The sequence below is a fragment of the Corvus cornix genome, chromosome 4A (genome assembly GCF_000738735.6).
Source record: "Corvus cornix cornix isolate S_Up_H32 chromosome 4A, ASM73873v5, whole genome shotgun sequence".
Taxonomy (NCBI): Eukaryota; Metazoa; Chordata; class Aves; order Passeriformes; family Corvidae; genus Corvus; species Corvus cornix.
The window spans coordinates 11,913,066-11,934,760 of NC_047058.1; the positions used below are offsets into that span (position 1 = coordinate 11,913,066).

General features: G+C 46.4%; 1 protein-coding gene across 4 annotated transcripts in view; it reads left to right on the plus strand.

Annotated features, from left to right (window-relative positions):
• Positions 1–5,343, plus strand: part of GAB3 (GRB2 associated binding protein 3) — a 65,672-nt gene extending 60,329 nt beyond the window's left edge. For 3 of the 4 annotated variants that reach the window (XM_010407697.4, XM_010407698.4, XM_019290873.3), the window contains exon 10: positions 929–5,343. In XM_010407697.4, the coding sequence (XP_010405999.2) occupies positions 929–1,045 (117 nt within the window). In that variant the 3' untranslated portion in view covers positions 1,046–5,343. The remainder of the gene's footprint in view (positions 1–928) is intronic. The other variant, XR_752730.4, reaches the window with a different exon arrangement.
• The last annotated feature ends 16,352 nt before the right edge of the window (positions 5,344–21,695 follow it).

Here is a 21,695-nt window from a genome sequence, read left to right on the forward strand (position 1 = left end):
GACCCAGGGTTGCATTCTGCTAGGTGCCCAAAGTGCCAGGATGAAGCCAGTCGTGTTTCCAGCTGACTGTATTTGTGCCAGGCTCAAGATTAATATAATAAAAGCATGTTTAGGGTGCTGACAAGGTGTCCTTCGTGTGACTCATGGGGATGTCATTAACACGAGCTCGGCACAGGGCACGGGACTGCACTGGGATGTACAGCCATGAGGGCTTGTGGGCAAGCTGGTTGATGCTTGCAGGATCTCTGCATGCTCCTTCATTCTCATAAAGTCTCCACAAAGCCTTTCCTGCTAGTTTTCCCCAAAATCTCTTTGCAGTAACAAGTTTGCAGCCCATGATAAATTCATGGGGTAAAACAGTACCATCTCTTATAACCTGGCAAAATGTGCATTTTTATTCTTGCATCACCAAAACCATTTCAATTTCCTTTGCAATGCTGAGAAAATACATTCGTTGTTCCAAAGAACTTCTAACCTGCCCAGGGGGTGGGTAGGTCCCACTGCAAAGCAATGAACTGTTGTCATTATGTCCTGTGTATCATTTTCCCCATCAGCCAATACTCCCAGATGCAAAAGACTCTTAAGCTTTCTCATTTAAACCCTCCCTGTATCTAAAATCAGTTAGGTTATCCCTGCAGCAGGATCACTCAGATGAGGAGAGAATGATTATCTGCATGGAAATAGCCAGCACAGCACGTTTCACTCGCTTGCTTTGCTGGGCTGAGTGACAGGGTGACAGATGGACAATTATAGCTAAAGCAGGCTGCAGAGCAATGCTTTTGTCAGCTGATGTCACTGTGAGCTTCAAGGTGAAGTGAAGCAATCAAGGAATGAGGGAAAGGGAAAACAGAAAATCAAGCTAAGTTTCACTAGCACCCCTTTTCAACCTGAAAATTAATACATTGGTTTTTTCCTCTCTGTCCCACAGAAACCTTTTCTGTCTGAGGAACAGAGAGTGGACTATGTCCAGGTAGATGAACAGAAGACTCAAGCTTTACAGAACACTAAGCAGGAATGGACAGATGAAAGACAATCAAAAGTGTAAAGGAAGAAGGTCTGGGATCTGGAGGGGTTTTTTTGCACTGGAACCACGATGTTAACGAAGCAGCTATCACTGTAGAGCTCAAAGGAAGAGGGAGTTGTAAGATGCTTACAGTGTGTAGAGGCATTTTTACTGGAAACTTTTGATTTCAGCTGGAAATAGTATGTTGAGTGAGCGAGTGGTTCACTGATGACTCAAGTAACGCATTAGCCTTTTTACTGCCCTTACCAGTAAGCTACATGGTACCATTTTCTGGCATGATTCTGCAACGAGTCATACACTTAACGTTAACAAATCCACTACAACTTGCATTAATCTAGTTCGTCCTGCCTTCTCCTTCTGTTGCATAATTCCTAGTTGCTAAAGCTATTTTTTGATATTCCTACAAATGCTGGAGGTGCTCGGAGTGCTTTTATGGCAGCGGGCATCTGACAGGTTTTGGTGACTAATCAACTAAGGGCTAAAATACTGAAACAATAAAAAGAACTTTTTGAATATATAGTGCTTAAGCAAAGAGAATTTTGAAAAATATTTTTCTCCTGAGTTTAAAAGGTCTGACTGTGAGCTGATGCTGTCAGAATTCGGAACAGGACTATGTACCCATGCGACTGGAACGCATGGTCTTTGACCCTCTGGATGACGGGCATTGTATTAAGCTTCTTCCCTCCATTGTGGCTCATACTTGTCGCTTTTCTGTCTGATTCCTACTGATGTTTTCTCCCCTGTCATGAGAAGTGTCTTCGGCACAGCACAGCTGCTCTTCTAGCAGGAGGCTGCAGCCACACAGCTCTTGGCTGGCCAAAAAATAGAAAGGGAAGCTGTGAGCCTGTTTCTGCAAGCCTTGAGAGAACTGGCAAAGGATCAAGAATGCTTTCATCTGAGCGGCAGAAGAAATGCCATTGGAATTGCTGGTAGCAGTCGTCAATCTGATTGTTTTACTAGACCCACCCCAAAAAAAAAAAAGAGCATTAGGAAGTGCAGCATGCTCCGAGAGAGGCCAGGAGCCTGCCAAAACAGGACAACAATGCGCTCACGCAGCGTGAGGACCTCTGGGCTCAGGAAGCTTATCTACCTTGGGACTTGTTACAGGCACTATCTCAGGATGACATATGTGTATAGTTTATAAGATATTTAACTTTAAATGCTTGGCTGCAGTCTTTATTTCACAGTGGCACACAGCTACTTGACTCACGGAAGTAGGAAGTGATGCCAAGTGACCCACACTGGATTTGGTCTCACAGGCTTTGCTCCTGTAGGTAAGTCCCAGTAGCCATAAGAGGTCTGATCCTGTCAACATGGACAGGCAGACAGGACCCTTACGAAAGATTTCTTCTCTGACAGTGCCAATTCGCTGGCCTCCCTTCATGTGCCTGTTGTTACCGCGTTGCATTGCTGTAACCTGACATCCCAAAACTGCTGATCTACCGAACAGAGGTCACAGAAACATCTTTGCAGAAACCACTGGCATTTCAAGGCTCCTACTCAGCTTCCTTCCTACACCCCCTCTGCTGCAGCCATTCGGGCACTCTGGGAGGCCGAGTCGCACATCCTGCGGGAGAGGCAGTGTAGCCAACAGAAACACAGTTTTCCTCCTACCTCAAGAGAGCTGAAGGGCTTGCAAGTCTCACTGCTTCTGTAGCCCAGCCCCTGGGGATCTGTGGTGACCAGGCTCTCACTAGGTTACTCTGCAAGAACAAGGTTCACCAGCGCCTTCAGTGACTGGGGCAAACTGGGCACCCAGGCCTGCGGGCACCAAGTGTCCCAGACTAGAGCTGCTTGGAAAACTGGGGTTACTCCTGCAGATAGCTGACCTGCTGTTCCCTCCCACTCTGCTCCTCCCCCCCCCCACCAAAGCTCTCAAATGAAAGTTGATGTTCATAAAAATTTTGAAAATAATAACAACTTTTCCATGTATATCTTGTCTGTCTGTTGTGAAATTTAGTTTGTTTAAACCCAGCTGTGTTGTCCTCTAACTGATTTAGTAGAGCTGTGAGCACCCATGTCCTGGGAGTGGTATTGTGACAGGGGCAGGGTGTCTGGGGAGAGGCAGTGATCTGCACCTGCACAGAGGTGTGAGAGAGAGGGAAGCATGGAAGGCCCACAGGTACTGAGACCTTTGCCTTTCTGCTCTAAAGAATTGCCTTTCTTTCCAAGTGTGCAAATAACATGTGTCGCTGAAAGCTCTTGGTGTGCACTGATGTACTGAAAGGGTTAAAAGACCAGCTAAGAGGTGTTTTAAATTAGGGACAGACAACCTCCACAAAGGGTGGGTGAAGTTCTGTTCTGTTCTGCTACCGCAGATCCCAGATTGTGGAGTGATCGCAGGGCAGCCTCTGATGCGGATCAGAATCACATACAGATCAGCTTGTGTTTGACTGGAGTGTTTCTTTTCATGCTGTCAGAAAATCTTCTGAAGTGGAAAAACACCAAGTTATTGGAGACAACTGACTCGCTTGTTATTCTAGTTTATTGTAAAAATATTTAAATTTCAACAAACCTGGCTAACAGATCATTCAGAAGTTTAGAGAAGAAAGAGCTCTCTCGGGATTTTTACTCCCCTAAAAGGACATAAGCATATAGTTTGGCAGGGACTGTCCTTAGATCAGGATGGCCCCTTTCAACTTCCCGTGTCCCCTGCTTGCCCTCACAACACTCTTATCTTGATCAAATGCTGCTCACTGGTTTCTAACTTTCACTTTTAACTAAGAGCTAAGTTTGAGGGTTTATTCCAATTTTTCATGTAAGGCCTGTTTTTAGCCGCTGCTCCAGGGCCCATGACATGCAGTCTTGTGCAAGTACAACACATGAAACAGGAGCAATTAAAAAAATACCGGGAAAAAAATTTTAAAGCAGAGCAGTTCTCCCCAAAGGCTGCTCTTTTCTTTTGTTTTGGTCAAATTCCACTATGCTTCAAAGATGGTAAAGTGGAGGAGGATGGTGGGAGGATGGCAAAGGCCAAATCTGCTGTGGCCACCCCACCACTAAGGATTTGTGTGTGAAGGGAGCTGCAGCAGCCACAACTGACAAACTTGTGGGCCAGTACCTGTAGGGCCAACTGACGGGAGAGGAGGGGTGTTACAGAGCAAAAAGGAGTCACTGTTTAGTTAATTCTGTTCTTAAACCCTAATTCCTTGGCCAAAGAGGAAAGAAAACCTGAAAACTGAGTCAGCTTTTGATGGTGTCATGTCTGAAAAGATAGCCTAGGCCAGAGCCCTTGGTTAGTACCAGCTCTGGGACCAGCCAGGCACACCCCTGATGGTGTCCTCTTTTTGCCGTGGGTCTGTTACTTGCATGTATTTTTTTCAAAAGTGTAACAAGAGCTGATGCAGAGAGAGGCTCTGCACCTAAATGAGCATGGGATGGCCAGAGGTCTCTTAGCAAACTCTTGTCTGCTGAGGGAACTGGCATTGCCCAGCCCAGGTCTTGTAATGCCTTCTCCAGCACTGCTGGGGCCTCTTGTTAAAAGTGGGGAGAAGCACTAAATGAGCAGAATAGTTTTAGTTCAATTGGAAATGTCACCCTGTGGAGCTGGATGAAGCTTGGCTGCAGGATGATGGGGAAAACTGATGGTTTGAGTCCTGTGGTTGTTGTTGGGGCCATCAGCTGGTTCCCTCCACTGATGTGTTTAATATGGCCTTACTCTGCCCTCCTTCAATGACCACACATTTAAGCAAGGCATAGCAGGTCCACAACTCATTTGCTTTTTGGACCAAACTGCATTTTACATTTATAACTCCTTTATGACAGGAGTCAGCATTGATTTCCTTACTGGCAGCAATGAACACTTAACCTGAGAAATGCCAACAGCCATGTTACTGGAGCAAGGTGTTCTCAGCCAGCTCACTTCGCCAATGGTAGCTAACTAACTACATCCTGGATGTAGATTTTGGAGCTGCATTCACTTGCAGTGATTCAGAGGTTTAGTAATTCAAAGACCATCAGATGCTGTGATGAGAGCGAAGCACAGGGCAATGCCTTCCCTTTGTCCCCCTGTTCCATGAAACTTGCTCAGGTTTAAAAAAAAAATAAAAGCCACCAAAATAGCAGACTTTTGCCATGTCAAAGCCAGGATATTGTTTGTTTTCAAATAAAAATAAACTTTTGTCTTGTGCAAATGAAGCATTATACATTTTTTTGTATTTGTAAATCTGTGGGGAAACATTAAAGTCATCTCTGTTATGAAGGGGCAAGTCGTTGCTAGAGGGAAGGGGCTCACCTTCCTCATGTTTCATTGTGATGTTTGGTGTATATATTTGCACATTAAACTGTATCTTTTTTCTAATAAATTAATATAAAAGATAGCTGTGATCTTTAATTATTTTGATAAGTGAAGGTGCTCATGGGATAAGCTCCCACATTCTTCATTTCATGCTTTTTCCATATTTTAAATCTCTTATTAGGCAGTGACTTATTAATATAAAATATTTGGATGCAAATTCAAACAAATTTGCAAACAGATGTCATACACCTGTGTATCAGGGAGATTATTTGCAGAATAATGAAGAACTATGAAGTTGTGACTTGGACTCATGCCTGTATCCTCCTGGGACAGGGTGAGCTGCAGCCTCCCAGTCCCAGTCCCAGCTCCTGACCATATCCCTGCTGCTGCCACAGCCAAGGGGCAGGAAGGGGCCACAACTCCTGACCAACCATGTAGACCACAAGCACAAATTTATTCAGCACATGCTCTGGGCTTGGATACAAAGACTAGTTGTTATTTAACCTGGTCTTTTAATTGCTCTGTGCTGATGAGTGTAGTTGCTGGTAATATAATTTCCACATGCAGCAAGCTAGGGACATGGGATCCTTTCAATGTGCACATCTCAGGATTTGGAAGATGAAACAAGGCAGTCCATGGGAGCAGAGCTGAGCAAGCCTTGCTGCTAACAAGCCAGGTAGTTTGGAAATAGTTTATTGCTTCAGGCTAGTGCCACTTTTGGACCTGCATGCTTTGTAATCCTGGCTGGAGACCCACTGCAGTGCATCGAGGGAGGTGTAGTGCTTAGAGAGCCGCTGATGGAAACTTGGCTGCACAGCTCAAGACACATAGACACGTGTGACTTAGATAAGCCTTCGCCTGCAGGCTTGACAGAAGGGAACTGCCTGACATTTTGTGTTTGGTCTTCAAGGGAGGGCAGGTCAGACAAATAAAAGGTCAGATAAAGCCTGACTCTCGGTTCACAGCTCTTCCGTGTCCTCTGCCCAGCAGAGATGGGAACAGCCTTTTCATCAGAGACCACTTCCCAGAAAAGAGACCTCCCTCTATTGCACCAGAGCCTCGGAGGGAAACAACTGTGTCAAAGCCACCATCAGCCCTGCCACCATGGAGTGAGCCAGGAAGCTCTCAGACTTCTCACATCTCTGTGCAAAGTACTTTAGTGATTGGATAATAGTAATAATAATAATGTGAAAACACTGACAGCAAAATGTCTGGATATGTAAGCACTTGGATCTGTAGAGGTTGGCCCCTCTAGTTACAGCTGCCGTTTCAAACCACAACAAATACTTCCCTGCAGCAAAAAGCCACAGAGCAGCCAGCCAGGTAGCAAAACCAGGTTTTCATCATGGGGTGTGAAACACAAACCTCTCCAAAAATGCAGTAACTCCCTACCATAGAATCATAGAATATACCTTGGGTTGGAAGAGATCCACAGTAAACGCTGAAGTCCAGCTCCTGGCCCTGCACAGCACAGCCCCAAGGATCAATTGTGTGCCTGAGAGCATTGTCCAAACTCTTCTTGAGCTCTGCCAGGCTGAGTACTGTGACCATGTCCCTAGGGAGCCTGGTCCAGTGCTCACCCTCTGAGTGAGGAACCTTTTTCTAATATCCAACCTTTTGGCCCACTGCTTTTTGCCTCTTCAACTCTTTTGGTTAAAGTGCAATTGCTTTGGTCTTTTTTAGCTGGAGATGCTCAATAGAGCATCTGCCTTAGGCATTCCTTCGTAGTCCTTGGGCTCTGTATCAACTCAAGGCCACAGTGGTGATATCTCATTCTCTTCAGGAGATCTCCAAGAGTTTTGGCAAAGGAGCCATATTTTTCTTCTGATTTTTGATGTGGGCTTTGCAGGACAGTGATTCCCCCCAGGCCAGTGGTGGTAGCAGATAAAACACTGAATTTGTGCAGTCTTAGTTCTGCACTTTTGCCAGCAACTTATGCAGGCTGCATACTGTGTTTTGACAGGTCTTAAGATCTGCATTTCCCCATCAAACAGCATCTAAAGCTCCTCTTCCCGTTGTTTAGGGCAGAGAGTACAGAGGGACTCAGCTATCAGGTTATACATATTTATGGCAGCACACTGGGAGCCAGGGGGTACCACATCCAGTGCAAACAAAGGATGCACTGGCAGAGGCTCAGCCCATTCCCACCTGGGGAGCTGATCCCAGGCCCTGTTGTAATGCAGGAGTGAGCAGGGAGCAACTCAACCTTTCATTCACTGGCCTGTTTTGTTCTACTTTGATTTTCCTTTCACATCTGATTTTAGCATAACCTCATTGTTATACAGCCCCAACATCCTGCTCTGACAGCTTTGGGATCTTGGCATTGGCATATCCATCACTAAGTAAGAGCCTGAAAAGCCCTTGCTCTCTGGTGGGCTCTCACTGAGGGCTTTAAAGCTTAGAGCAATTGGAAGGGATGTTTTCATTGCTTGTGTTTGTGGAGGTTGTTGCAGTTCAGTTTGCTCCTTCATTCAGAAATGCTCCATTCTTTGTCCAGGAGCTCAGCTCCTTGGAATTGCCTCTGACTATGCTGTTATCTTCAGATGGCTGGGTTTGCTATTGCTGTTGTCATTTCTCAGCATCCTTCCCCACATGAGTAGCATGGGGGAGACCTGCTCCGTATTTTTCCCCAGAAGGGAAAAACCACAGATCCCTCCCATGAAGCATCCATTCTGCCACCTACTCCAGGAGAATATTGCTCTGCCAGCACCTTGGTTTTTTCTGGGAAGGCACAGGGTGTTTTGCAGAGTTACACAACAATGAAAAGGCCAAGACATCAAATGGAGGCAGCACTGGCAGGTATCTGCAAGCACTTGAGGAGGTGCCAGAAGGCAAATACAGCTTTTTCCAGATCGAAGTTCAGGACAAGCTTGAAGTGCAACCTTTTATACAGCCTGAAAGAGAGAACTCCTCTACAAAAAGGCATGGAGGATTGAGCAATACAGGGATTCACAAAATCCCCGAGGTCTCCATAACTCCTCCATCTCTCTGTTTGGCATTAATGTAGCTTTCAGGAAGCAGCCAGGCTTATCAGGCAAAGGGAGACGAAGTTTCCCAAAGGAGTCCTAGTGGGGCTTGGGTGCCTCCACCACAGTGGCATCCAGCTGAGATCCCTGTCAACAGCCAGAGTCTGAGACACTGAGCTGTTCCCTTCAAGCCTGACCTGCCTCAGGACACGCCTGACCAGGGACTGCGTTATCCCGACACGGCTGTGCCCTGGTGCAGGCAGCCCCAGGAGGGCTACAGGGACAGACTGACCCTCTCCTGCCTCCTGCTGCTGCTGCTTCTCCTGTCGAGCATCCTCACACCCACAGGGCTGTGCCCAGGCCCTTTGGGGCACCAAAAATCCAGAGGCTGAGAGATTTGCCCTTGGCCATAGGTGCAGGTGACTCCGTCAGTCACGTCTTAGGGTATGTTCATTCAGACTGTGAACAATTTATTTTAAAGCACTGAGCAAGCCCAGTGTACTGACACTGGCAAATGAAGTCCACCCAAAATGGTAGGGGCTTCCCAGCAGAAAATTTATCTGGCCTTTGGTGTATATTTTTTCCATGAAGATGAGGCAGGCAGCAGGACAGCAGGCAGGCTGTTTACAGTTCAAAAATAAGAGATGTCTTTTTAAAAGTGTTTTTAAAATAAAAAACAGAAGATTCATCATTTCTTTGGTTTAACTTCCTCCACAGTTAGTCAGAAATCATCAGGAAATGGCACCGAAGGAAATCCGTCCTGTTCTGCCTGGTCAGCACAAGGAATGTGCTCACGCAGACGACAGTGGGGGGGGGGGGGGGCTCTGTCTCTTCCCAGGCAGAGCTGAGCAATGCACCAGAGACAGCTCAAAAGTGAACTTCCATGACATGTTAAGACAAAATGACAGGGAGACAAAATAAAGATGGATTTCCTCAATCAGCACACCCAGAATCTGGTTTTTGCACTAAATGAAAATTTGGAATGATTCCAGAAATGTCAGAAATTCGTTTTGCCATGTCTATATATAGCAAAAAAAAAAAACCCAACCAAAAAAACCCCCAGAAGCACACTTTACCATCCATACACCACTTCAGACTTTTTTCTAAACAGCTCTGAATCTTAAATGATACCCAAGGCTCAATGAATAGATTCATTTTTACTGCAGACCTGCCCATCTCTCTGTGCTCTTCTCACAGTGACCACACCATTACTCCTTCCAAAACCCGCAGCTGGACTGGACTGGCTCAAAAAGTGCATGAATGTAGTTGTTTACCTTCAGCCTCTGTGGATCAAGTTGGGAGGAAAGGGTGTTTATTAAGAAATGCCCTAGGGTATATCACATCACCGTGTCCTACAGCCGTACGGAGGAGGAGAGAAGATCCAGCAGGCAGGAATTGTGCAGCAAGATTGATTTATTTAATTATTTTACAAACTCTTTTATAGACTTTTTTCTTCATAGTCTAATTGGACAAAGGACCAGCCATCACCTTGGGGGTGATTGGCTAAAATCCTAAAACATCCATTGTCAAAATATTTTTCTACTGTACCATAAACAAGACTTTTCAAGGTTGCAGGTGTTTGGTTGTTTACAGAACTCTGATACCCCTTCTGTGAGAGAGAAAAGTCTCTCACGGACTTAGAAAATAGCAAGAAAATCCTCGCTAGCAGCATTTTTGTATCCACAGGTGTTTTAGTGTTATTCCACCAGGTATGGTTACCTGTACATTCGTGGCTGCAAAACCAGAGATGTGTAAGTGAAAGCCCCATCCTTTTCCATTGGCAACATAACGTTAATCCTCCTAAGGAGCTCTTGCTAAATCTGCTGACCACAGTTCACTGGAAAAAACAGAGGGAAGAGCACATGGAGTGGCTGGTGTCTACTGGGAGGAGGTGAGAAACAGCTATGCAGGAGCTGGGGGCGAAGAGAGGAGCAGCTGTATCCATGAGGATTATTTCAATCCTGCAGATGAGACACTGCACAGAAAAGGTTGAGTAGGTGAAAAACCCCAAACCTCACTTATACAGGATAGTACAAACCTGTATCTTTTCTAGAAAGAGATCACAGAATCACAGAATAAGCTGAGTTGGAAGGCACCCACAAGGATCATTGAGTCCTGCACAGGACCATCCCCAAGAGTCACACCATGTGTCTGAGAGTATTGTCCCTGTTACTGTTCAGAACTGTACCTGCACTACATTGTTCTACACCAGTGAGTAACCTGTGCCAGGTAAGGCAGCAAAGCATCGTGCATTAGCTCTTCCACCACTCTTTAGCTCTCTCACTTGTGCTTTCCCTGAGGAGACAAGCACTGCCAGGCTGACCCTCATGGCCTCTTTGGTGTCACAGAGAGCACAGCCCCACACATGCTGGCAGGTCCTCAGGCTGCTCCAAGACAGATACGGAAAATACCCTCTACAGACAGAGAATCAGGTGTGTCCCAGACTGTATACAAAGCCTACACTCAGAAAGGGAAAACGGTTCTGAATTGCATCTTGTGTTTATCAGGATTATTTTTGCTATGGCTGCCTTTGATCTGCTTCCTGGGGAAGCAGCAGGTTCAAGGAGCTCTGTGGCATAAGGAAACCCCTGAGGTCCTTCTGCCAGGGAAAGGCTCAGCATGGAGCCCGTGCCTGGCTGTGGGAACGGCTCTGTGTGCCCACCAGCTCCAGCATGGGGAATTGGCTTTGCCTGACATATCCATAAGCTGCTGCTTTTGTGTAGAAGCCCTGTGCAAGCTCCTTTTGCTCTGTGGATCCAGAGGAAAACACACCCCGCTGCTTGCACCGTGGGGAAAAGTCTCAGTCTTGTACCTGGGTAAGGGAAAGCTGCAGCCTCAGGAGGAGGCAGAAAAAATCATATTCCACCAGAAGCCTTGCCAACAAGTACTATATCTTAGCAGATGGTGGGATGTACTTTCTCAATAACCTTTTAACTCTGAATGGTCAAAAAATACTTAAAAATCAGATTTCTCTGATAACTCTGACACTCGTACTGCAGCCAAGCAGAGTCCTCTGCTTGGAAAATGTTGACACAAAGGCTTTCTGGTGCTGCAGAGCAGCAGTCCGTGGAAGATGGGATCAGTAACTCCAACCCAGGGTTGAGCAACCTGTTTGTAAAATTGTGATCTGGCCACTTCCCCGGGGAGCTGCTCACTTCCCCTCCCCATCAACCCTCCCAGTGCAAAGGGCCAAGGGCAGGGCAGGCGGGGGAAACCCAGCAAGGAAAGCTGCAAGGCACAGGGTGAGACAGCGCTGAGCAAAAGGCAAACCCTACCCTGCTGTGCCCAATGCCTACCTGCTGCTTCCATGGGGAAATTACAGCCCAGGAGCCTCCAGTGCATCCAATCCCACTTTGGTGGGAGGTTGGCAGCAGCTTTAGGGTGGGCACAAGGTGTCCAAAGATGTCTGTGGTTGAGTGTGTAGGAGCTCAGGGGAATACAACTTCCACATCCCAAAACATTACCTTTTATTTTGGCTTGGAAAGCATGCAAACAGCTGTCCTTTAAAAGGTCTAGAGATAATCCTTATCTGCTGTTCACATCATGTGTGCCCTGGCGGCCGTCACCCCAAACAGCAGAGGGGAGAAAAAGAGGAAACTACTTTGGTGAAAGAGAGCGCTTGGTGCTGGCAAAGGCTTTCCATAGTGGTGGGATCTACTTCGTGCTGTGATTGCTTTTTTTTAATAACCAGCCATGGTGATGAGCTCCCCCGCTTTCTGCTTAAGCAATAGCCACCAGTGGTGGTTGTGATGGTTTTGGACTCTGGGAAGACAGATAACGTCAATAGCTAAGGGCCATCAGTCTTGCTCAACAGCTGAGGGCTGCTTGAGCATGTGCCAACCAAAATATGGCTGCTATGTAAATATGACCATAAGTCAGTCATCTTGCTCCATAAATAGTAGGCAGCCCAGGGCTTGTTGAGCTCTCCTGCATCACAGCAGGCTGCAGGACAAGAGCTGCCCTTGAGTAGGGACACCTACTCCTCGAGGCTGAGAGAATCCTTGTCACATCAGATGAAGTGAATTGGGAATAAGTGTGCTGAAACTTTGAAATCTTAGCTAAGTGATACAAAGAATTGGCTGGGCACATACAGTCCTTCAGACATAAACCATTGACCAAGTCTGTGTCTATGTATGGATAAAGCTGCACACAGACTTCCCTGAGAAAGGAGTTCAGAATGCAAGGGGGTCCTTCTTGAGCCTTGTGTCTCAACAGGAAGCTCTCCCTGACGCTTCTGGCTGACCTGTCCTCTCTGCAGTAAATAATCAAGCATACCTTGCCATATTGCTACTTCTCTCCTACAGGTGAAGTGTGTCACTCCATCCACAACACAAATCTCAGGAAGCATCACAAGGCAAAGGCAGAGGGGAGAGAGAGCCAGTGGATCTCTTTTGGCCAGTATCTCCCTCTTGTCCTTGCAGCCAAGACCTGGGGGTGCAGGTAAACCCAAACCCAACCTCTGCTGCTATCAAGGCAGAGAAGAGGAACAGCTTCCACTGCCACCTTAAATGCCGATCTTCCATCTTGTGAAACCTTTCAGGGGGGAAGTTATTCGGAGTCATTTTCATGGAAGTCTCCAAATAAATGTTATGCCTCAGTGCTAAAGATGGCATTTCTTAGGAAAATAAACAAAATGCTGTTGCCACAGACCACATTTTGTTGATGACAGTACTGAAGAGAATGAAGTTCAGCTGTATTCCTCTTGCTCCCTGCACACCCACATGTGCCCACAGTAGAGGGAAAAAAGTCCAGCAATGACTTGTGGAGCCTTGGGCAAAGCTGAGGGGAAATCCAGGACTCAAGCCCTCAAGTTAAAGCAATTCACCTCGATTTCTTCTCATAAAAGGGCATTTTTCATCAACTGCTTGGTAATGAAATAAGTTGATGTGCTATTTTGGCTGATGCTAAATTGACTGTAGAATCATTGCTGCAGTTGCCCGTTCCCAGCCCTGCAGTGTCCACTGCCAAGGTCCATGATGTCCAGTCTGCTTCTACCAAGGCTGAGCAACCCAACTCTTGGATTTATTGAAGCCAGAATTTCTGGTATGGGTTGTTGTTTGTGACACCAAGTTAGACACACAGGGCAGAGCCCAAGGACAGCCATCAGGCAGGGCTTACCTCCTCCTTCCCATGTCTCCTGCTGTCAGACACCTTCCTCACATGCTTGTTCTTCACTTCACAACCCATCTGAAAGACTCCCAGCCCTGAGGGGCTGCCAGTGAAATAGTACATACTGGAACTGAAAAACAAACAGACCTCTATCTGTAGAAAAGATTTTTATCTCTATAATATGTGTGTATATATATATGTATATATATATAGCTTGAGGATACATGTATCTATATATTCTCAAGAAGCAGAAGACATCTGTCTCTCACACTGGGACACAGAGGCATGTGGGGGCCAGCCTGGAGCTGCACCGTTCCTGTGGGAAGACCAGAGTTTCCATTTCTGTGGCTGCCTGGCTGCCCAGTGCCTGCTCTGCTGGGCCTGTGCACACCAAAACCTTGGAGCCTGTGCCCACCCCCGCAGCTCCCTGTGCTGACTGGGAAAGGGACAGGAAAATCCCTGTCACCTTCTCCTGTGCAGAGCTGCCCCAGGGGCAGTGTGACCACCACCAGCAGCTTGTGCTGGGACAGGGATGATGCAGAACACCAGCCATGCTGACTTCAATTTTCAGCTGTGTTTGTTGCTATTGGAAATGTGCTCTCTCATGCTCTCAGTATCTTGCAGTCTGAGCCCATGGTGTGGCTGCTGGTGTCAGGGTTTTAAGGGTCGGTTAAGATAAATAAGGTGCAGCCACCCGTAACAATTTTGCTCCTGTTCCCTGATCAGGTCAGTGATGGATGGCTACAGCCAGGTTGACTCATACCTGCTCACATGTTGCCTGTGGGATTCATTGCAATATTGGTCACCAGCTTTGGTTTGCCAGAAGTGGCCACTGCTGCTGCTTTGGGGTGGGATTGGTGACACCAACTCTGCAGCTCCTCATCACTAGCAGTGTCAGTGCTGCTGTCACAGCATTCTGGCACACAGCAAGACAGAGGTGTGAGCACTGCATGAGCTGGAAATGTGTTGGTACAAATATCTCCCCTCCAGTGTCTTGGGCTCCTTGTCCCAGGGAGATAACCAGCAATATCTGGCTGTGCCCAGGCACAGGGCTGCTCTGAGCGTGGGTGTGCCAGTCACAGGGTGGGAACCTGCCAACACCCAGAGGCTTTAAGGTGGAAGGGGCCTGAGCTGCACCACGGCAGTCCACTCCATGACAGTTTTGCATGCAAGAAGCTTTGCAGTCCCTGTTTTTGTTATTTTTGCCATGTTTTACCTTCTGGAGCAGGCAGACAACTGTCCATGTCAATGCAGATGTTTTTACCCTGTGGCACAGGCACTTCTGCGGTTGTTGGACAGTTCCCCAGACACCCCACGGAGGGTGGTGTTCCTGGGCCCAGACATGGAGATATCCATCACCCCAGGAGCACAGCGCCCCTCACAGCTAATCCTGGTCTGAAATTGGCCCATTGCTCCCCACTCCAAACCCACAATCTCCAGGGGTGGGTGGCACCCCGGTGAAGGAAGGCCCAACTGATGGTGTCTGCAATAAACACCCTCTCTGGCTGCCTGGCAGCCTCTGCAGCCCTCACAGCCCTACGCCCCGGAGAAGAAAGTGATGCCATTTCCTTCATGAGCTCAATTCACAGGTAGCCCTGCTGTGGCCATGCTGGCACTATCAGTTCTCGAGTGCGGTTTTGCTGCTCCCCCCATGCAGGGACACTGTGTCTTTCCTGGGGATGAAAGAGGGGACACAGGAACCACAGGAATCACCTTCTCTGGTGCAACTTCTGCTGGGTGTAGGGACACCTGCAGAAAAAGACTCTCTTTTCACGACACTGCAGAGCCTAGTGCCTGTGACTGAGTTGCCCTGTAACACCAACCCCACCACTGTGTGAGGAATGGAAGGCTCATCCATCACTAAGGTGGTGTGTGTACTTGCATACTAAACCCCACACTTGCATTCATCAGAGAAAAAAGCTGTCAGAAGTGGGGATTCATTAAGGGTTGCCAGGACTCCCTTTCCATTTTTGCTGATTAATTTTATACACAGAAGGGGAACTCTTGCAAAAACAGGACTGCAGTTGTGCTGTGATGTTTAAGGGCATAGGGATGGTGAGACCCATGGGAAGAAGGGATAATTTTGAATAGGCATGATGGTGTAGTTGGAGAACACAGTAAATGGCTTTTCAGCACACAAATGTCTCTGTCACTGCCTGCACACTGTTTCAGCTGGCACAACCTTAACACTTCAAAATACAATAGCTGCCAAAGAAACTTATGGTAATGCAAAGGCCAATCTATAGCTGGGAAAGTAATAACAGAAGGCAGCTAATAAACACTTTAATTTCAGCTGATCACAACGAAAGGTGAAATAAACCCATGCTTGCTGAGAGCAAAGCGTGTGCACAGGCTTGAGCTGTTAACATGTCGGTGTTCCACACTTTGGAAATGTGCATGAAATTTGGCCACAGGGCTTTCAGCAGGAGCCAGAGCCTCCTTGTTCCAGCTGCCTATGGAGTACAGGGTGCTGTCCGGTGCTCAGCATTCCTGTGCCTGAAACGTGTCCAGCCCCTGACATTTTTTCCTTCCCAGGCAATGGGGTGGATAACAAAACATCACCTCCCTAGCCATGCTACCTAGTGAAACCAGTTATTTTACAGCTGATACTTGGCACACCCATTCTCACCTCTGGGATGATGATGGCTTGTGTAAAAAGAAGGGAAGAGCACAGAAAGGAAAGTGGCACTGTCTGCTTGTCTGACTTCCTAAAAATACCACGCTCAGCTCTCTCATCTGCACAGTCAGCACAGCAGATTCTCCAGACCCTGGCAGGCTGATGGGATCTGATTTTCAACATGTTTTCCTGTAAGATCACACTCCATCCGTCCCCTCTGCAGTAATTCTTGAGCCCACTGCCCACCTTATTCTCAAAGTGAATGTCTTGAAAATATTAAGGTCTTGCAAATTTTGTGAGAGCAGGTAATCAGGCTGAGAAAAAAAGAGGCAAGAGAATGAATTAAACCCTGGGAAAAAAAACTTGAATGGGAGTCAGTGGCTATTAGACACAAAAAAAATCCACCCTTCGCTTAAGATTTCTCTCTCCTGTGGATTCACTGGTGTTTAATAAAGCGTGAACTTCCATTTGAGTTTTTCCTGTGGTTAGAACATTCGCAATGTGTGGCTTCTCTGATGTCTTTTAAGCAATAGAGTTGTGCTGCAGCCTTGGAGAACTCAGTCTGCCAGTCCTTAGGCAAAAACCCATAGAAAATTATCTGTTAGTTTATTTATTGGTTCTGTGGCACATGGGGCTGCTTGTTAGGTGCAGTATTTCCCACAGAAACAGGCAAAAGGACAAGCAGCAAAGGCAGGTTCTGTACGATGGGAGCCACCCCATCTGACAGTACCTGCTGCAACACCAGCTCAGGCTCCTTCCTCCACTGTGACCAGCCCTCATCTGTCTCTAGAGGTTCTCAGCGACCTCTGTGAACACCCCAGTTCTGGTTCAATTCTTAGTGCTTGTACTAAATGCTAAATTCAAGTATCTTTATTCAGTTTATTTTAGTTTGTATAAAAAAAATTAATCCTGCATTTAAAAAAAATCCATCTCTTGGACAATTTTGAAACCACTGTGTTTCAATGGCATTGACTTGGTGCTCATTCCAGCAGCAAGGTATTGCAAACAAGCATTTCAGTTTCAAAACACTTGTGACTCTATTGTTTGCATCTAATTCTGTTTTTCCCTTTCAGGATCAGTTTTTCAGAGGCCTGTGAGCCCTTAGTAACACAGTGAGACGCCTTGATGGCATCTCACAAGTGCCTAAGCTCATCTGTCCAAGCCTTCTTCTGGTTTGTTTGGGGTTTTTTTCGCAAGTCTAGATAAAAAGTATGTGCTGGCTTTCCTTTATCTTCCATTTCACTGACACACTCAAGGAACTGAAATGGAAGCTTTTCTTTTATAAGCATCTGCAGCTTTGTCCCTGTTTATTCCTGCTTAGCCAAATGTCTCATTTTTATTGTTATTTCTTGTTCCTATTTATTTATTTGGTATGAAACTAATGCCCGATGGGTTGTAATTTCCAGGAGTGCTTTAAACTGATTTTAATACAAGATTGGTTTCCATTGGCAGTGTTCTATTTTTTTGGAGGCTGTGCTGCTAGCTCCTTCCTCTGTTGCCATGGCACAGCCCTATCAGCCCCCCCCACTCTCCCCAGATCCTTTTTCCCCAAGCCAGGTATGCTCCTTTTCCTTGGCAGGGACGGAAACATTGCAAATATGCTTTGGTCCACAATTTGTATAATTTTATTATGCCGATGATTTCAGCTTTCTTGCTTCTCCAGGTTTTATTGAGTCCATGGTTAAAATGATGAGTGTTAGAGCAGGGAATGGCTCTCCTGGTCCTAACCAAGGGTCCTCCAAGCCGCAATCTCTGATGTTTCCAAAACAGCTCCAGCACCTGCATCACACCTTGTCTTATCATCCTGAGTTGCTTCTCACAGAGAGGCCCCTGTAATGAATGCCAAGGTGATGGAAACAATGGATGAATACACTGGTCATTTGTCAACCCAGACCCTCTGGAATGTCTGGAGCAGGGCTAGCCGTGCCATTTCCTCAGGTGGCATTTACCCTTCCTTAGGTGTCTGCTAATGCCAGCAGTGACTGTCTGTATCAGAACTGCTCAGTGTACACACACACACACACACACACACACACACAGACACGCAGGATTCTGGAAAATAAACCAGGTTTGTCCTGGGACAGCCCCTAAATCAAAACTGAGCCCTCCCTCCTTAAACCAAGACTAATCTTCCAAGCCTAAACCTTGATCCTGAATTTGTATGAGATACCCCACTCAGCTCCTGCTTTTTAAAACCCTTCTCATAAACCTACTCAGGAAGCAACAGACCAAACCAGGACAGGCTGGAGTAATTATATTATACCAATTGCATCATATTGGAGTATTTATTTTGCTTTCCCTTTTAAAAAACTACTGAATTGTAATGTTAAACAGAGAAGTCAGGCAAAGGGGACTTCCACGAACCTTGGTCAATTGCTCAGTAGAAGGAACCAGAACAGTTTATTCACCAAATAGAAACTCTTTCACAGGGAAGTACTTCAGAAATAAATGAGAAATCTTCTCAAATATGTTGTTATTGACAGCCATACACCTGCAAGGAACATGAGGAGCCTAAGGGCAGGAAGAGCAGCCAGCTGCCGCAATGGGAGCCACGGGAGTTCTGCCTTTCTGCCTCCCAGCACTTTTTGCAACTGTGGCATAGCTCCAGATTAGTTTTTCCTTCCCCTTCTTTCTTTTCCTCTTTCTTTTCTCTCTTCTCTAAACAAAGTCAGCAATTTAAACGTTCAAACTTTACCAGCAGTCAAGTTTGAGAGGCAGAAGTTGGAGATGGCTAAGAAGAGGAGGGACAGGTCCCAGGGCCAAGTCCTGCCCCAGATCACTGCTCCTTGGATGGGAGGGACAGAGGAAACGTGACCTTCCCTCATATGACAGGAGAGGGGAAAACCAGCGTGTGGCTTTTAGCACTTCTACACTGTTGAGCACAAATTTCATGTCTGCAGGGTGCTCAGAAAAGGGGCCTAAAGGCCCAGGGATTGTGTGCAATTTTTGCATCCTGTAGGCTCCAAAAACAGCCCTGTGGCAAACCTAGTCACAGCCCAGGGTCTCTTGAGGTGAGGTCCTGGGGGAAGGGACTCATGATCTGATCTTCTCATATTTTGCTCTGATTGAATGAATCCAGCTATAAAGAGTCCCAGTTCTGGAGCTCAATTTCTTATCAACATTTTACAACTCAGAGAGAGGGAAACAAAGATCTTTGAAAGAGACTGGCAGAATATAGCACCCATAAATCCAAGCTGGAGAACAGTGCATGGAGTTTTTTCCTGTCATGTCTGTTCAGGTAAGAACTTCTCAACTGACATTGAAACTCCTTCTGGTATTAGGCTTTTTAGATGACACTGATGCCTTGTTTCTCTCCCAGAAACCTTCTCACCCAATTTCAACCACACCTGACAGCAGTAAGGATTCCCAAGGCACTCTGCTTTGGCCAAACCCATAGAAAACTGGGAGCTAAGAAGAAAGAACTCTCGGTGCCCCTGCATGGAGAAAGGCTGGGGCAAGGGTTCGCTCATTGTTGGTGACTGGAGTGCTGGATCAGGAAATCAGCCTCAAGCCCCCATCTCAGCCCCCAGGAATCCCATGTCTGCTGCTGCCCTGGTTTGTTTCCTTCCCTTGCAAGCAGCGTGGAACTGAGGTGTTTCTCAGACACTTCAGTGGCCTGAACTGTGAGAGAAGCAGCCTTGTTTACAGCTCACTCTTCCATGCAGATGTCTTACTGGCCAGGAAAAATGCTAATGACAACAGTTTAACTCTCCTGGGTTTAAACTGGGATTGAACAAGCCTGAATAAATTTAGTTTTATAATTTTAGATCACAATCACAGTATTAAAAAAAATAATTCAGTAGTGATTTTTATCTCAACTCTATCAGCAAAACAACAGCCTCCACTAAGGTAGGTTCTGCTCTATTTTGGATTCAGTGCTACTGAGCAGATGGTATTTATTGACAAACCTGCTGCTAAACTGTTTGCATTCCCGGGGCTGTAGGTATAGTCAGCCTGCAGCACATTCACTACTCATTACTAAAATACTCATTTCCCTGGAAAACCATCTGTGTCATTCAGTCATGGCAGAAGCCCAGAAACATCCGTTCCCTCCACAGGCACTATCCCCCAGCACTATTTATATGCATCCAAGCCTGGACCACGTTTCCTGTCTGAAGCCTTCATTACCTGCCCCACAGTAAAATGAAGGGCAGAAAAATGAGTGAGAGGTAAATTGTACATATAATTTCCACTTTTCACCTTTACAAGAATGAACTAAAGCATAGATGCAGGAGACTGGCCAAGAGCAAGGCTTTTTGCATTAGCCTGGGCAGACACCAGGGCCTGAAGGGCAGTTTCTTCCCCCAGGTAACAAGGGACAGGACAAGAGGAAATAGCCTCAAGTTGTGCCAGGGGAGGTTTAGATTTGATAGTAGGAAAAATTTCTTCACCAAAAGGGTTGTCAAGCACTGGAACAGGTTGCCCAGGGCAGTGGTAGAGGCACCATTCCTGGAGATATTTTTAAAGCTGTGTAGATGTAGCATTTGGTGACATGGTTTGGTGGTGGATTTGTCAATGCTAGTTTAATGGCTGGACTTAATGATCTTAAAGATCTTTTCCAACCTAAATGATTCTGTGATTCTACCTGCAGCCATCCACGGGGTGCACAGGATGTCCTGAACTCAGAGCAAGTCAATGCACTGACTGAAGACAAACATTTGAACTCAGATTTGGGCCTGACCAGCACATTGAGTAAAGACAGAGCCATGGCAATGGGAAACACTCAACTCAGGCACTTTTATGTGGAATTTAGGCTTTCTGAAAGAGAACAAAATAAGTGAGTCCCTGCTGGGGGAGGAGGTAGTACAGAATAGCTGCTGTGCTTCAGCTCACGCCCTCCTTTATTGCAAAAGAGCTCCCCTGTTTAGACAGGCCCTGAGAGATGTACACATTTTTAATGTGTATTTAATCTTTACATCTTTTCTTGCTGTTTTGATGTTCCCTCAGGCTTTGAAGATTCAAGATCATTTTTTCCCCAGAAACTACAACTCTTAAAACAAAAATCAGGCAGTTGGAAATTGCCTGCTGCCAGTCAGACTAAAGCGGTTGTAACTTTTTCCAGCAAAGGAAATGTTCAATAATTTAATATCAGTGACCATGTATTAATGCATTTATGCCCTTAGGTCTGTAGAAATCCTTCATTCACAACATTACACACCCCAGTTCATAGGACCACTAATATTTGTTCAGTGTTATTGTGCTTTTCAATGGTATCAAAAGAGACATCTCTGCTGCTGACCCTGCTTGCCTTTGTTGTTCTCTTTACACTTTATCGGGTCAGGCTGGAATGGAGTTAATCTTCCCCACAGCAGCCCTTATAGGGCTGTGCTGTATACTAGTATTCCATTTTAATTTTTTCCCCATCCCTCCAGCTAAGGAGGGGGAGTGATACAGCAGCTTGGTGGGCATCTGGTGTCCAGCCAATGTAACACACCACAGCCCTTTTTGGTGCCCAACATGGGCCCAAGACAAGGGCAGCTTTGTGTGACGCATGCTGCAGTTACAGCAGTTAATAAATTACAAGCTTCTGTGTGGGTCACGGAGTCTGTTGGCTGCTTCCCTATTTTGCTAAGCTTAGGAACGAGCTCTACCCAACCGCACAGGTATCCTGAAACAGGTCATGGACTGGCCAGAAGGCAGAGAATTCGAAGCATTGCCTGAGGAGGCAGCTTGTGCCCAACAGGCACCACCATGTAATGAGTTATCAGAAGATGGAAGATGTTATGCTTTGTTTACTGATGG